This window comes from Mya arenaria, chromosome 9 (genome assembly GCF_026914265.1).
Source record: "Mya arenaria isolate MELC-2E11 chromosome 9, ASM2691426v1".
Taxonomy (NCBI): Eukaryota; Metazoa; Mollusca; class Bivalvia; order Myida; family Myidae; genus Mya; species Mya arenaria.
In genome coordinates, this window is record NC_069130.1 from 71,843,821 (window position 1) to 71,859,370 (window position 15,550).

General features: G+C 34.2%; 2 protein-coding genes across 8 annotated transcripts in view; one reads left to right on the forward strand and one right to left on the reverse strand.

Annotated features, from left to right (window-relative positions):
• LOC128246764 (high affinity cGMP-specific 3',5'-cyclic phosphodiesterase 9A-like) overlaps window positions 1-4,481 on the reverse strand; it is a 75,394-nt gene extending 70,913 nt beyond the window's left edge. For all 7 annotated transcript variants that reach the window (XM_052965184.1, XM_052965183.1, XM_052965186.1 and 4 more), the window contains exon 1: window positions 4,338-4,481. In XM_052965184.1, the coding sequence (XP_052821144.1) occupies window positions 4,338-4,425 (88 nt within the window). In that variant the 5' untranslated portion in view covers window positions 4,426-4,481. The remainder of the gene's footprint in view (window positions 1-4,337) is intronic.
• A 7,033-nt stretch (window positions 4,482-11,514) lies between these two features.
• LOC128203429 (protein starmaker-like) lies at window positions 11,515-15,341 on the forward strand. The gene is made up of 3 exons (XM_052904841.1): window positions 11,515-11,594; window positions 12,301-12,375; window positions 12,811-15,341. The coding sequence occupies exon 3, from the start codon at window positions 13,827-13,829 to the stop codon at window positions 14,649-14,651; it is 825 nt and encodes a 274-aa protein (XP_052760801.1). The 5' UTR covers window positions 11,515-11,594; window positions 12,301-12,375; window positions 12,811-13,826; the 3' UTR covers window positions 14,652-15,341.
• The last annotated feature ends 209 nt before the right edge of the window (window positions 15,342-15,550 follow it).

The following is a 15,550-nucleotide window of genomic DNA, read 5'->3' on the forward strand; positions in this document are numbered from 1 at the left end:
TTAATGTCCCTAAGGTAGGCTGGGAAATTTCTGTTTTGTCGTCTGTGCTATAAAGATCATTATACCAAAATATTGTTAAAGATTAGATACATAAAATGCTAAAATTGGCAAACAATATATATAAGAAGTCAAACAAAAACCTCCGGACAAACATTTACAGTAATAAACATCATCCAAAAATGTCAACATTTTTGACCTTCCACAGTTTAGAATCATTTGATCTGGCCATAAGATTGCCATTCATATGACCTCATTACCAAATGATGCTAATACTAAATCAATACATAGCATTTGTTATGGTCAAAAGTCAAACAATTAGCGGCTGCGATGACCATTGAAAAGTATTGACCAACCATTACAAGTGTTTGTTCTTTCAATAAACAGAGCCACTATTTTTTACCGCTAACATGAAAACTTGCTAAAATGGTGTTGAAGATGGTGAGTATAGCTGTGGATAAATGGATTTATTGAGAAAATCATCTTATGCAATCTGGAGACACAATTAGCAGAATAATAGGCACTCCTAGGCAGTGAAGCAAGAACAGGAGCCGCTAGAAAACTGCTGGAAATTGCTATAAATCTAAGGTTGTTTTCTCCAGCTTTTATTTCCATGCAGCTCAATTGCATTTACAAGACATATATACATGATGAGTACGATCTACTTCTGTTTTTCTTAGAATAGTAACTTAGTGAAAATTTGAATTTGTGATGAAAAACCAGCTAAAAAAACAACAAATTTAATAAAACTCTTGAAAAAATATATAATAAGTCATACACAATTATAGTTCTACAGTACTTGATGCAACAATCAACCCTGTGTACTACATGTTTAATTCTGTAAGTCTAAATTTTCCTTCATAAATTTTCCTAAAAAAGGCGATGCCACTGGGATATCTTATAATGTTAGCTGTTGAAAACTACATAAACAATTATGCATACAATACAGGCTTGACTAATGCACCAGTCAATTGTAATCACGGCCCCCCCAGGTCCAGGGGGTATACCGGGGATAGCCAAGGAAATGGGCTGTGTATTTACCTTCCAAGTGACCCCACAGTGCTGGGTGAATGTGGCGTTTTTTTCTTCGTGCCAAGATAGCGGGAAATGGACATACCTAGGGTCCCTGGGGTGTGGGGGCATTTGGCTGGGATTTTACCAGCAGTTCGGGGGTGGGGATTTTACCCGGGGTTGGTTGGACCAAAAGTCAAAGTCCCCGCTATTCCCCGGACCTGTGGGGGCCGTGGTTACAATTGACTGGTGCATAAGAATTGCAGGATACTGTTCATACTATTTTATACTTTGAAATGAATTTAAAGGGCAAGTCAGGTGTGTTTGCATTTTAAGCCTCAATTTGTATAAGGCCTCGAAAAATTCTCCAAAAGTTTCATTTTATCATGTTATGTTTATGTTCTGGTTTAAATATACAATTGTATATAAATTTGGAATTACAAAAACAAAGAATGCAATCTTATAAATCCTTTAAGGAAGTTACAATGTTATAATAAAACAATTTATATGCAATATTATTGTTCCCTTAAATCAAATGAAACAATGTCATTTAATATTCATTAAATATTCTTCTTCGCAAAACCTACATTGCAATAAAAATTGCGATCACGTAAATGAGCTTCAGTAAGAAAATCAACAAACGAAATGCTCATCACCATATTTTTGTTAAATTCAGATTAGATAAAAACTAACCACAAGACGCATAAACCACAACAATTAAATAATAATTATAGCAACCCTGCCCATAAGTATTGAATACAAACAGCCTGGTAGGAACAAGTTAAAATAATAATTTAATTATAAGACAATTATTAATACATCAGTAAGTCATAAATATTCATGAATTTATCACTTTTTTCATCTTTCAGACTGTACAGAAATTATCATTCACTAGAACTGTGCAATGTACTCTTCAAATGAACCATACACATAATGTTTTACTTTTATGGTTATTAAATATTGATTCCGTAGCACTGAACCTAAAATTCAGTACTGACATGAAAGTAAACATTAGAGCAGTAATAATCTCCTTTGCATATTGCCAGAGGATTCTAATATGACCATCTACCACTATACAAGTATTTTTTACCAATTTTATAAAATAAATAAAAAACAAGAATTGTTCTTTACGGAAAATATAATATTTGCAACCGCCATAATATACGCGAACTGTAAGTACAGGAACTTAACAATTATCAAAACCCACAGTTATCTCTGACCAAGAGTTACTGAGAAATAGTTTGGTGGACAAAGGAGAACAAATGGAGGATAATAATTATTCTTTGTTTCAGTTTAATGCACCAGTCAATTGTAGTCACGCCCCCCCCCCCTCCCCTCCTCCAGGTCCGGGGAATAGCTGGGACTTTCGGTCAGGCCAATCCTCTGAGGAAACAAACTGCTGGTAAAATCCCCCCCAAATGCCCCTACACCCCGAGGACATGCCAGGTTAGGCCCATTCCCCACTTTTTTTGGCATGAAAACAAAACCATTGACTGCACTTGGCACTGCTGGGCAACCTGGAAGGTAAAAACACGACCCATTTCCCCCGGTATAACCCCGGACTTTGGGGGGCCGTGGTTATAATTGACTGGTGCATAAAATATGCAATATATTCACCGAGTGAGCACCAAAATAAATATTTCATGAGTGGCTTTAACAAAATCAAAATTTAATTGATGTTTAATGGGAAAAGTACATGAACGTTCAACCAGACATCATTCAACAATTAAATGATGTAATTGCATTTTTTTTCCCAGCATTGTTGATGTTTAATTATGTTACCATCTTTACAATGAAAAGGGTAAAAGTTGAGAAAACAGTGAAAATATATTTTGATAAACTCACGGTTTCAAACGGTGAGTTTATCAAGATATAATCCACTGTGATGTTTCAATAAACCATGGAAAAGCAGGAAATAAAGAGATATACTTCAAAACTAACTGATGGTCAAATTAATGTGATAGTTAAAAAAAAATATAATGGGATTATTCAATATGGCTGCCATTTAGACATCTTGAAGCCGATCGGATCGGTAAAAAACATGTCAAGCACCATATCTGGTCCAGAACCACTATTTATATATTTAGTATAAAGAAGACGCATTATAAGTGGTTAAAATAAATTTTGCTCCATTCTGCTTAATTTTCAAGAATCTAAAACTGTTTAAAATTTTAGTTCATTTCATTTGTTATATTATTTGTATAAAACAAATGAACTCATCAAGTTAGTATCTTTGTAAAAGAAGTAATTATATAATCACATATTGATGTATCATATATATACAAAGTCTAAATAAAAATACCATGTAAACCGATTAAATGCGACTTATTAAAAATTAATCTGAGACCAGAGGTTAACAAACATTAGCAGTCAGTATGTCTCTACTCTAGATCCAAATTGTTTTGTGACCATGTACCAGTACTATTTCCACAGTACTACTCTTTTCAGCAACAATATTAATTGATAAAGTGAACAGAATTTTGGTCGAGATACTTCAACTTTCAAAATTATTTTATAAGCAATAATCGTTGTTTATTTATGCTTTTATAAACATATACCTTGGCATAAGCGAGCACAGCCCATCTGCCATCAATTAAATGTTAAGTAAAGCAAAAATAAATAATAACTTTTTTAGTGTTAGACATGAAAAACTCAAAACTATCCAGCGCCCAAGTGGAAACTGCTTTAAATTTCACTATATAAAATCAAAGACTTAAAAGAAATTTTGTTGATTTTTTTTCATCAGACGGGCTTTCAAAATTATTAAATTAGTATCTGAATTATGAAAAACAATCAGAAGCACTTTTATGACATACACGTAAAATAATTTAATTAAATATCAATTTTCAGTTAAAAGTTATAACTGTCACATTGAAATATGTATACAAATACATTTGTATGAAAGATATATATTGCATATAATTGTTTCAGAAAAATATAGCACTGCTATTTAGGGGATTATTAACGTATTTATTTTTGCATTTTCAATAAAAAGCATTTAACAGCAGTAAAATTGTATAACTAGTTAAATACTTCCACAAAAGGTATTAAGAGATTTGGATTAGAGTAAATGTAAAACATTGCTAAGTATTTTGGGTCATAAAACCTGTTACATATATCCATTTTCTTAAGGAAAAGTATGAAGGTTTGTGCTTTTGATAGTAAAAAGCAATCAAATCATCTTATCATGTATTAATTTCAGATACATTATTCAGTGCCATTAATTAACCTAAAAATCACCACCTCAGTCATACTGACATGATCAACTGTCAAATTTGACAGCTCAAAAAAACGTGTAAATTGTTGTGAAAACGGACGAAAATTCTTACCTTTAATATCGTCAGCAGGATCATCTGATCTAAATTCCGCCTGCTCCTCACATAAACCGACAGTAAAATATATCACTTTAGTCGCCATGGCTATTTTAGCCAAAATAACACTGCAAATCACCTTTCTCTCACAACATACTATCAAAGCAGACAGTTGCACACTTAGGAAATGTAAGGAGCTAAGCTACCGACTTTCTAATTCATATCCGACACCGAGTGAGAACAATTTCCGATAATTATCAATTTCTCAGGGTAATATCATATTGTTTCGATCGTTGGGGAGAAAGACCTTGTGCTTAACTGACATACAATATTCCTTTATCGGTTCTTTTTTATTAGAAAAAGTTAAAAACGTGTGAACGAAACCGAAAGTGAAATAACTCCTTTCAATTATTTCAATTAAGCCAATTAGAAAGGTAAGATTCTATCAAACATATCAAGGAGGCTACTTTCGACTAAAATATTTTTCATAACAAGCATTCTATTTTTTTGAGTAACTGAAGAACGCATGTATATTTTAAAGTATAAAGTTTAAAATATATATATAAAATAAAGATAAAGGAAGAAAACATAGTGAAGAAGTAAAATAAATAAATAAATAAATAAATAAATAAATAAATAAATAAATAAATAAAATAAATAAATAAAATAAATAAATAAATAAATAAATAAATAAATAAATAAATAAATAAATAAATAAATAAATAAATAAATAAATAAATAAATAAATAAATAAATAAATAAATTAATAAATAAATAAATAAATAAATAAATAAATATATAAATAAATATAATTAAATAGATAAAAAATAAATAAGTAAATAAATAAATACATAAATAAAAAAAATAAAAAAAATAAATACATAAATAAAACTAAATAAATAAATACATAAGTAAAAAAAAATAAAAAAATAAACTAAATAAAAAATAAATTAAACTAAATAAATAAATAATAATAATATAAATAAATAAATAACTAAATAAATAAATAAATAAATAAATAAATAAATAAATAAATAAATAAATAAATAAATAAATAAATAAATGAACGATTGCATGAATGAAAGAACGAACAAACGAACGAACGAACAAACAAACGAACAAACCAACGAACGGAGGAACGAACAAAAACAAACAAACAAATAACTGAATGGATGATAAACAAAGGAACTGATTAAAAATCTCAATTTTCTTAATAAATGAATAAATAATTATAAACAAAAAAAATAATTAATGAATTAAACAAAAAAACTCCATATAACCCCTCTATTTCATATTATAGCAAAACATATTCACAGAAACTGAAAGGGTGTACTACATGTAAAATGTCCTTGCGTACAATTGTCGTATACCTTAATTGCATCCCCCCTCTCACATCCTCCATTCTGCTCTATTGTCTCGACGCCAAATGGGAAAAATCACGTCAATATATAGGGAAGCGTTGAAGTATCTTGCACTGTTTAGTTTCTTTCCTTCCCTTTCCATTACCTTTTCATACCTATTTCCCTTTTTTTCCAGCTCCACTCCTTCTCTGTTTCCCCCCTTTCTCATACCTCTTTTTCAAGCCCAACTCTTTCACTGTTTCGCCCCCTTTCTCTTACCATTTTTTCCAGCCCCACTCCTTTTCTGTTTCGCCCCCTTTCTCATATCTCTTTCCCCAGCTCTACCCCTTCGCTGTTTCGCTCCCTTTCTCATACAAATTTCCCAAGCCCCACTCCTTCTCTGTTTCGCCCCCTTTCTCATACCTATTTCCCCAGCTCAACTCCTTCTCTGTTTCGCCCCCTTTCTCATACCTCTTTCCCCAGCTCCACTCCTTCTCTGCTCCCCCCTTTATAATATACCTATTTCCCCAGCTCAACTCCTTTTCTGTTTCGCCCGCTTTCTCGTACCTCTTTCCCCAGTTTCACTCCTTCTCTGTTACGACCCCTTTCTCATACCTCTTTCCCCAGCTCCACTCCTTCTCTGTTACTTCCCCTTTCTCACACCTATTTTCTCAAGTTTTCCAGCTCCACTCCTTCTCTGTTGCGCCTGTTTTCTCACACCTCTGTTTCCAGCTCAACTCCTTCTGTGTGTTCACCCTCTTTTTCATACTTCTTCCCCCAGATCATCTCCATCTCCCCAATTGTCCTTTTCCCCCGTCCCCAATACTTTGCTTCTGTTTCGAACCTTTCTCATAGCTTTTCTCAGTCCCACTCCTTCTCTCCAATTGTCCTTTCTCCAGTCTCCGCCCCAATACTTTCCTATTGTTTCTGTGTGTAACATTTTCTATCCCTATTATCTTTTTCTCCCCTTCCAGTACCCTCATCATTATTTTACCATTACTTAAAATCACGTTCTCTTTTCTTCGCCGATTTTCTCCTTACCAATTTCTTCTCTATGGCGCCCGTCCTAATCCCTTCATCCCCATCATTCTCTTAAATTGCATTTTTTTGCGTTTCAGTTCCTTTTCTATACGTTTATGATTCTTTTCTCCTTTTCATTTTCTCATTTTCTTTCTCTCCATTTTCCGTCTCTACCCACGAGCTCTGCTCCTTCCCTTTCATCTTTTTAATTCTCTATCATTCTCTTCCACATCTTTCTCTTTCCTAGAACATTTCAATTTCCATCCAATTATGTTTGTCGTTCTCTCTCTAGTCGCTGTAACCCTATCACAATGCCCCATATCTGCTCCTCTTCCCCTGTCCCTACATCCCTAGAGTTTATATTTAACGGAATCGAGAGCTGAAACATTTAATCATTCACTGTTGGGAGCAAACATGCGAAAAAGTGATAAAACGAATACTTGCGACTGGTTATTTACGAAAAAAGTCTAAAATGCTTTTACATACCCGATAATTTGTGCAATGCAAAATAAAGTCTTTTTAAAGAAAATTGTAAAATTAATTTATGCGAACGATCAAATTCTGAAATTAAAGGCGAACGGCCACATGTTTTTTTAATCGATTATGAAGGGTTACAAATAAAGACCATCTCTCAGACGCAACCTATTCTAAATCTGTAGATCCTCGGAGGCAAGCCAGCAGCGAATACATTAACTCCCAACGAAGTAAAGCCCCAGAGGCCGGCCCGGACAAACTAACACGCAACCATTAAGATACAAAGCAAAAAGGCATGGCATGTGGTGTTTAATGATATATTTTTTTATCGTTTACGTTCATTAAAATATTTACATATTAAATATTTCGCATATGCCATTTTAGCTAGTGTTGTCAATATTTTGTTTGGAATGGTCTGGTTTTTTTTCCAAATTTAGAAGTTTTAGAATAGACAAGATCATCACAGAATCTGACAGAAATATGCAAAGGAATTTTGCAGATTGTTCTGGAACTCTTTCTTTTAGTACATGTAATGTTCATGTAATCATGTAGTCCGGACCCCTCAAAATAAACTTTTCTGTTTTAGTGACATAAAGTATTTGTTTTTTTACGAGTTCTGCTGTTTTCTTATTACTTCTTTAGGATGTTTGTTTTTGTATTTAATATTAAAGTCATGGTTTTATTATAAGATTGATACGAGATAAGTTATATTCATAATGGTTTCTACTTTTTTCTAAAGATTAATGAACTTGACACCCCTAGTCTGTAATGTAAGTTATATATAATGATTTCACCCATAGTGTTTGTTTTTAATGGATTATTCCGTTTTGGTTACGTGTTATATATGCAGCGAAAGGCATACAAATGGTTAGTTAGTGTCTCGACGCCAAATGGGAGAAAATCACGTTAATATATAGGGAAGCGTTGACGTATCTTTTTGTACTGTTTAGGACGGGTTCTGAAATATTGGAGACTTAAAGTGAAGCATTGCGCTACAGCTTCTAGTTTCCAGGTTCGGACGTCGGTGGGGTGTCTTTTTGGTCTCTTCGTAAGCCTGTATCATTGCGATACAGATGGAACAGGGTCAATGGTTTGAATCCCTGTACGAGCTATACAATGCGGTGATTTTCAACGCATAAACAGAGCGACCACGTTTATGCGGCGACGCTCAACGCTTAAAGCAGAAATTGCTTATATGGAGCGCAATTGTGCCTTTTTGCCACATAAAGAGGATTAACTAAACTAAACATTTATTCATTGGTGTATGAATGATGATGGTGGTGGTTGTGATTGTGTAGATGATGGTGGTGGTTGTGATTGTGGAGATGATGGTGGTGGTTGTGATTGTGGAGATGATGGTGGTGGTTGTGATTGTGGAGATGATGGTGGTGGTTGTGATTGTGGAGATGATGGTGGTGGTTGTGATTGTGGAGATGATGGTGGTGGTTGTGATTGTGTAGATGATGGTGGTGGTTGTGATTGTGGAGATGATGGTGATGGTTGTGATTGTGGAGATGATGGTGATGGTTGTGATTGTGGAGATGATGGTGGTGGTTGTGATTGTGGAGATGATGGTGGTGGTTGTGATTGTGTAGATGATGGTTGTGGTTGTGATTGTGGAGATGATGGTGGTGGTTGTTATTGTATAGATGATGGTGGTGGTTGTGATTGTGGAGATGATGGTGATGGTTGTGATTGTGGAGATGATGGTGGTGGTTGTGATTGTGGAGATGATGGTGGTGGTTGTGATTGTGGAGATGATGGTGGTGGTTGTGATTGTGGAGATGATGGTGATGGTTGTGATTGTGGAGATGATGGTGGTGGTTGTGATTGTGGAGATGATGGTGGTGGTTGTGATTGTGGAGATGATGGTGGTGGTTGTGATTGTGGAGATGATGGTGGTGGTTGTGATTGTGGAGATGATGGTGGTGGTTGTGATTGTGTAGATGATGGTGGTGGTTGTGATTGTGGAGATGATGGTGATGGTTGTGATTGTGGAGATGATGGTGGTGGTTGTGATTGTGGAGATGATGGTGGTGGTTGTGATTGTGGAGATGATGGTGGTGGTTGTGATTGTGGAGATGATGGTGGTGGTTGTGATTGTGGAGATGATGGTGGTGGTTGTGATTGTGGAGATGATGGTGGTGGTTGTGATTGTGGAGATGATGGTGGTGGTTGTGATTGTGGAGATGATGGTGGTGGTTGTGATTGTGGAGATGATGGTGGTGGTTGTGATTGTGGAGATGATGGTGGTGGTTGTGATTGTGGAGATGATGGTGGTGGTTGTGATTGTGGAGATGAAATACTTTTTTTATTATTATCTTTGTATTACCAAGATAATATAAATAAAAAAATCATTTTTTTTTTGCCAATTTTCACAAGTTACAGTTACCACAACATATTCTGACTAAAATTTGATATAAAAAAATTGATAAAAAAACGGACGGGGGCGTGGTGTGTCAAAACAACGCTGCCCCTGTGGTCAGTCTGACAAAAAGGCGAGAATATATGTTCTAGCACACCGGATAGGCATTTCCGGTGATTTCAGCCGTGCTGGAAAACTCCATCTGGCATCCCCCCCATGCCAGATGAGTCACGCGCTGTGACGTAAGACTTTCAATTTCTATTATTAAACACTAAATGTAACCATAGTTATGCGATTTTAATAGATGAGTTCCATTAACATTAACTTTACAAAAATATTCCTTAAAAACAAAACAAAATAACCCTTAAAAGACGTGATAGTGAAGGAAATTATTGACGTATGCAGTGAATACAAATTACTGCGCGTCATGACGTCAGCAAACATCATCGCACGCGCTTTTTGGTGAAATGTACAAAAACGCGCTTTCTTATTTATTTTCTTCACAAAAAATGTTATTTAAGGTATGCTAGAAAAAATATCTATCATGTGTGTCCGTTCCGGATAGAAAAATCCGACCCTCGGGCACGCTGCGTAGCCGGTAACTCGGCAAGCCTCGTTACCTGGCAACGCAGGTGCCCTCGGGTCGGATTTTTCTATCCGGAACGGCAACACATGACAGATATTATTATTACGTCATACGACGATTCAATTTTCTGATTGTCCCAAATGATGGTGTTGTGCGTTTCGTAACATATACTACCGCCATTAGTCGGGCCAAACGTCATTTCAAACGTTTTCGCAGAAAGATCAATTGGTTTGGTTTACATTTAAATCGATCTTACTAAATCTTTGTCAGTATTTACGTCTCAAAAAGTCTAGTTTAAAGTCCGATCTTGATGAAACTTTGTCAACCACTATTGTACTAGTATGTGTTTTAATTGTTTTTTTATGCGGCGAAAGTGCGGCGAAAGTGTGCCTTTTTGCCACATAAAAAAGTGCCAATCCTGTTTGAAGTTATAGCATAGGTGTTGTAGCGTTTCTGTTTGTGCGTTCTTGGTTTTGGGATAATTAAACATTGATTCTTGAACCATAATAATTATTTCCAATCATTTGGTTTTGTAAGCAAACATTGTTCATCGCGTATATATATTACTGATTTCATACTTATTTTTTGGGACAATGCAGTCCGATAATAGGTTTGTAGTTTAATTTAAGGTAGCGTGTACGATAGGGATAAAACGATGGTCGAGTATTGTCGAAAGTCGGTTATTTGTGTCCGAGGTCGGCGATAATCGATTTCATTATCGATTATCGCTAATGTACGGCAAAGGGAAGTAACCGTGTTGTGTATGTACTGATTTTCTTTAAAACGGGAAACGGTACGGACTTATATGGGGTTATACGGCAATTTATTCTCAATTATTTTAGAACATTTTACTAAATTATCAATTGTAACCTGGAATGAATAACAAAACAGCATATAAAACATAACTGATTATAATATGTTTATTCATTTAAAGACATGTATGTGAGTCAATATTTTTTTTGGCAACAATTCTTGTCCTTTCAAAAATAAATTGTCCTACTTTGGCATAAAAGTACAAATTAAGTTTTAAGAATTACACACCATTGCCTTGTATATAGTCAAACAAAAGAAATTATCTGCAGTGAAAAGAAACTAGTAAAACCGATAATTGATTGATGAAAAATGCCATAAATTCTTTGTCCCAAAAGTGTATATTTAAAACATTATTCAAAAGAAAGGAATTATAAAATAAGGACAAATGTCATTTGTGTACTTATTTTGTAAAACCACATTAGTTTAAGTGATTAAATATGTACAACCCTTAAATATGACTATATTTTACGTGTTTCTTGATGTGTAAAGTGTGTACCTCATCTGGAGTTCAATGATGTAACATTGTGGAAAAGTCAGCCAATATATTAGTTATTTCCCCTTGTATATGGATACGCCATTACCTCTTTTTGAAGAGTAGCCTTATACAGATGACCAAGGAGGAGCCTAAAAGAAGCTGATTTATGAAAATATTAAAATTAAGCCTTCACTGCGCTAAGGTAAATTAATATAATTGAATTTTCTCTATGATGTAACCACTTTAGTCTCATTTATGCAAATGACCAAGTAGTTAATTCATTGCACTTGTATTTTCTTGAACTGAAAGGAAAACATTGCACAGTCTGTTTAGAACCCCACATACATATCATGATGGTGCAAGTGAAGTAAAGGTTGAATATATCCATCCTGTAACATTCTATGATGTAGCGCTGTATTTCGTTATATCAGGGAGTAGTTTTGTTATATCAGAGAACAATGGCAAGTGTACAACTATTTAAAAAATAAAATAAAGGTTTATGACATTTATATGTGTAAATATTGACATCATCAAGCATTTTCAACATGCTGAGAAAAACAACGAGCTCAATAATTTAATTAGTTTTAGTAAAAATATCGTAATTTCAATTTTGATGTTACAGCAAGGAATGTAAATTGTTATGTCAAGGAACTTAATATAGTAAATACAATAAAGCATTTCTAACATACAGCTAATTGCAGTACATATCTATATTCTGTTACTGTTAAATGCTTACCTGTATTAGGACGAGATTGATATAACATTGTTAACACGTTGTGGCATAAAGTTGATAAAACTGTTACAGCAAGTAATAAAAGTGGTAGAGCAGAGAACTAAAACATTTTTATTATCTGAATCATGTGATCATGCTGTATTTGGTATTAATTTGATATATTTGTACATTTCAGTTGCTTAGAAACATACAAGTAACTGCCTGCATATCAGAAATAAATAAATAGAGAAAGAAGAAACAAAAGGACCAGGTAATTAAGTTTTGAAGTCTTAGATGTACTTCAGTTTTCCACACTTGCAAAAAGGTCCCACCTGTCTTCATAAAAGTTGAGATGGCATTTTAGTGTCTTTTAAAATATCTATTGAAAAATATATGTTTACACAGTTGTTAAACATGTGATACACCTTTGACGGTACAAAATACACTTGTGATGGAGTATGTGCTAAATGCAAATAACCAGGTTTTCCAAAGGTTTTATTAGATTGGTTTTCCAAAAGTTTGTATAAGATTTTGGTATATAGTGGTGCGAGAGGCTGGACTGGATGATATACTTAGGATCAAGGTCGCACTTAATGACCTTCGTCAAAAGTGTCATTGGTCAAAATAATGGTGATCAATTACTTAAATGATGGAATAAGCGTAGAGTAACGACATTATTGTCTAGTAACACTTAATTTTATTTTAGAATGGGGATGTCAAACGCAGAGCGTCAAAGGAAGTTTCGTTCCAGATGGGATGAGGATGAAACAAGAAGAAAGTATTTGCAGGACTCTAAAGAAAAGTACAAGAAGGACAAAACATTGGGGAAAAGAAAACAGATTACAGATATGACACAAAGAGAAAAAAGGCATCAAAGAAAAATTTGGCGAGTGCAGAAAAGGAAACTGAAAGAAAGAAGAAAGGCTGAACAAGAAAGAATATTAACACCCCCTTCTTCACCTGTGACACCAGAAAAGAGACAGAAAAGACAGATCGATGATAAACAAATGGATCCATATGACAGGAAAAAAAAATTCAAAACATACCTGCAAAAACTGGCAAAATGTAGAACATTTTGTGAGCTGCAGACTGAATGCAAGCAGAACAATGATACAATTGGTGAACTTACCATTGACCCACATGAGTCAAACATGAATTATTTTACCTGAATGACGATTTCTTGCAAACTGGCGGGACTACTAGTAAAACATCCAAGCAGTATGCTCAGTATTCAGAGATGTTCATTCCAAATGAAAGGGAAATGACAAATGAGAACATAAAATCAATTTACAGAAAAGAGATTCTCAGTATCACAAAAGACAAATCATTTATGAGTATTTGGCAAGTTCATGCACTGTCATCAGTTCTCAAAACCCCTATTCAATCAGTATACCCTGAGCTAGGCAATAGAAATGTGAGGAAAGACATGCACAAACTGATCAAACCTGTTTCAGGAACCAATAAAGAACCCCCAGTTTTTGTAATGTGGACATCAAACAGGGATGATATGACTCCGTTACACTGGGTGCCAAATCACTTTGTGCCATTGTTGAAACTTCCGGAATGGTATAAAATAGATGATGAAAATAATAATGATTTGGGCGTATCTGACAATTACCAGACAAAACAATCACGTATGGAAAGACCAATTGAAGTTGAAAGTTCTGCACATGATATATCAAATGCTACGAAAGTTCATGTGTGTGTGATTTGACTGCAGAGATGGGAACGGCCAATGAAATCAGAAAAGCTGATGGAACGGAGTGCACATTCAAGGAATTCATGGAAAGCAGTGTTGACAGTTTGAATATAGGAATGTGTAAGGTAGACGAGGCAAATAATGGGACAGAAAGTGATAGTAAAAATACCAGTTCAAAGGTAAATGGGTCAAATGGTGGGACAGATAGTGATAGTAAAGATGTTGATGAGAAATTAGATGGGGGAAATGGTGGGACAGGTGGTGATAAAACAGATGATGATGCAAAGGTAGATGGTTCAAATGGTGGGACAGATAGTGATAAAACAGATGATGATCCAAAGATAGATGGGGCAAAAGAAGGGACAGATAGTGATAGTAAAGATGCTGATGTGAAGGTAGACGGTTCAAATGGTGGGACAGAAAGTTATAGTAAAGATGCTGTTGCAAACGATGATCGGGAACAACATGAGACAGAACATGTAAATACCGATTTAAATGACCATGAAGGTGTAAGTATGGGAGAGAAACATCGGAACAAGATCAGTGACATTGACACAAATTTTGACACATGTATATATAAAGAGAAACATGTTCTTGTGAATTTCAATGGAAAAGCACATGTTGGTATTGTGAAAGAGTCAAACTTGTCATCTGTATTAGTAGACTGTATGCGCCGAAATGGTAAAAAAGATAAAAACAGTTTCTGCTGGCCAATAAAAATAAGAGACACAAATTGGTATCGGCTTACAGATGTTATTGCTATTGTTGAATGCTCCAATATTCCTGGACAGAGAAACAGGTATCAACTAGATGAAAAATCATGGCAAATGTATTCATCTCATTGTTGAATAAATATCGCAGCATTCAACAGTAGCAATGCCATCTGATAGTACACTGTAACATCTTTTACTTGACAAAACATTTTGTATGATCCATATTGTAATGCAACATTGATGATGTACAGAATTTGTTTGATGTAACAGTTTATTTCTTTCATTTAACAATACATTTATTGAAATAAGAAAAACATATATCCAAGTTTTGCTAACTTATGTTAATAGTATATTTTCTTGTTCACCGGATGTTGCTGAATTGTTTACCCTGTACTTTTGATGTTGACAAAACATTATGTATGATCCCTTTTGTAATGTGAAAGTATCAATCATACATTCATGAATAAAATTTCTTTGATGTAACAGTTTATTTCTTTCATGTAACGATAAATTTGCTGAAATAAGGAAAATTTGTACCCAAGTTTTGTTAACTTATGTCAATAGTTTATTTTCTTGTTCTTCGGATGTTACTGAAATGTTCACGCTGTACTTTTGATGTTATGAAGTTAAATAAAAGATTTAAAACTTAAATTGTTTGTTCAAAATTCCATGCAGTAACAATACTAGTCCCTTATGTAACGTCGATTCCTTGACATAACATACCATGTTTTTGGACATTTATTTTGGTTATATTTCAAAAACAGTCAATTTTCCTGCTCAATGAAGAAGATCTATGTAAACACAATGACTGAGAATGAAAATGAAACTAAGGATGTTGTTCGCAGTTCAAAAGAATGAATTTTATATGTTATTTATTGTGAAAATTTAAATGCTAATGAGTACATAAGTAACATATCAAACACTGCGATGGTTTTGCAGATTTGTTTTCATTTATTCAAAAACAAGAACATTTCTGATGATAAGAGGTAATAAAATCCTAGTTTTGCTTTAATAATAGTTTATTAATCTCTATT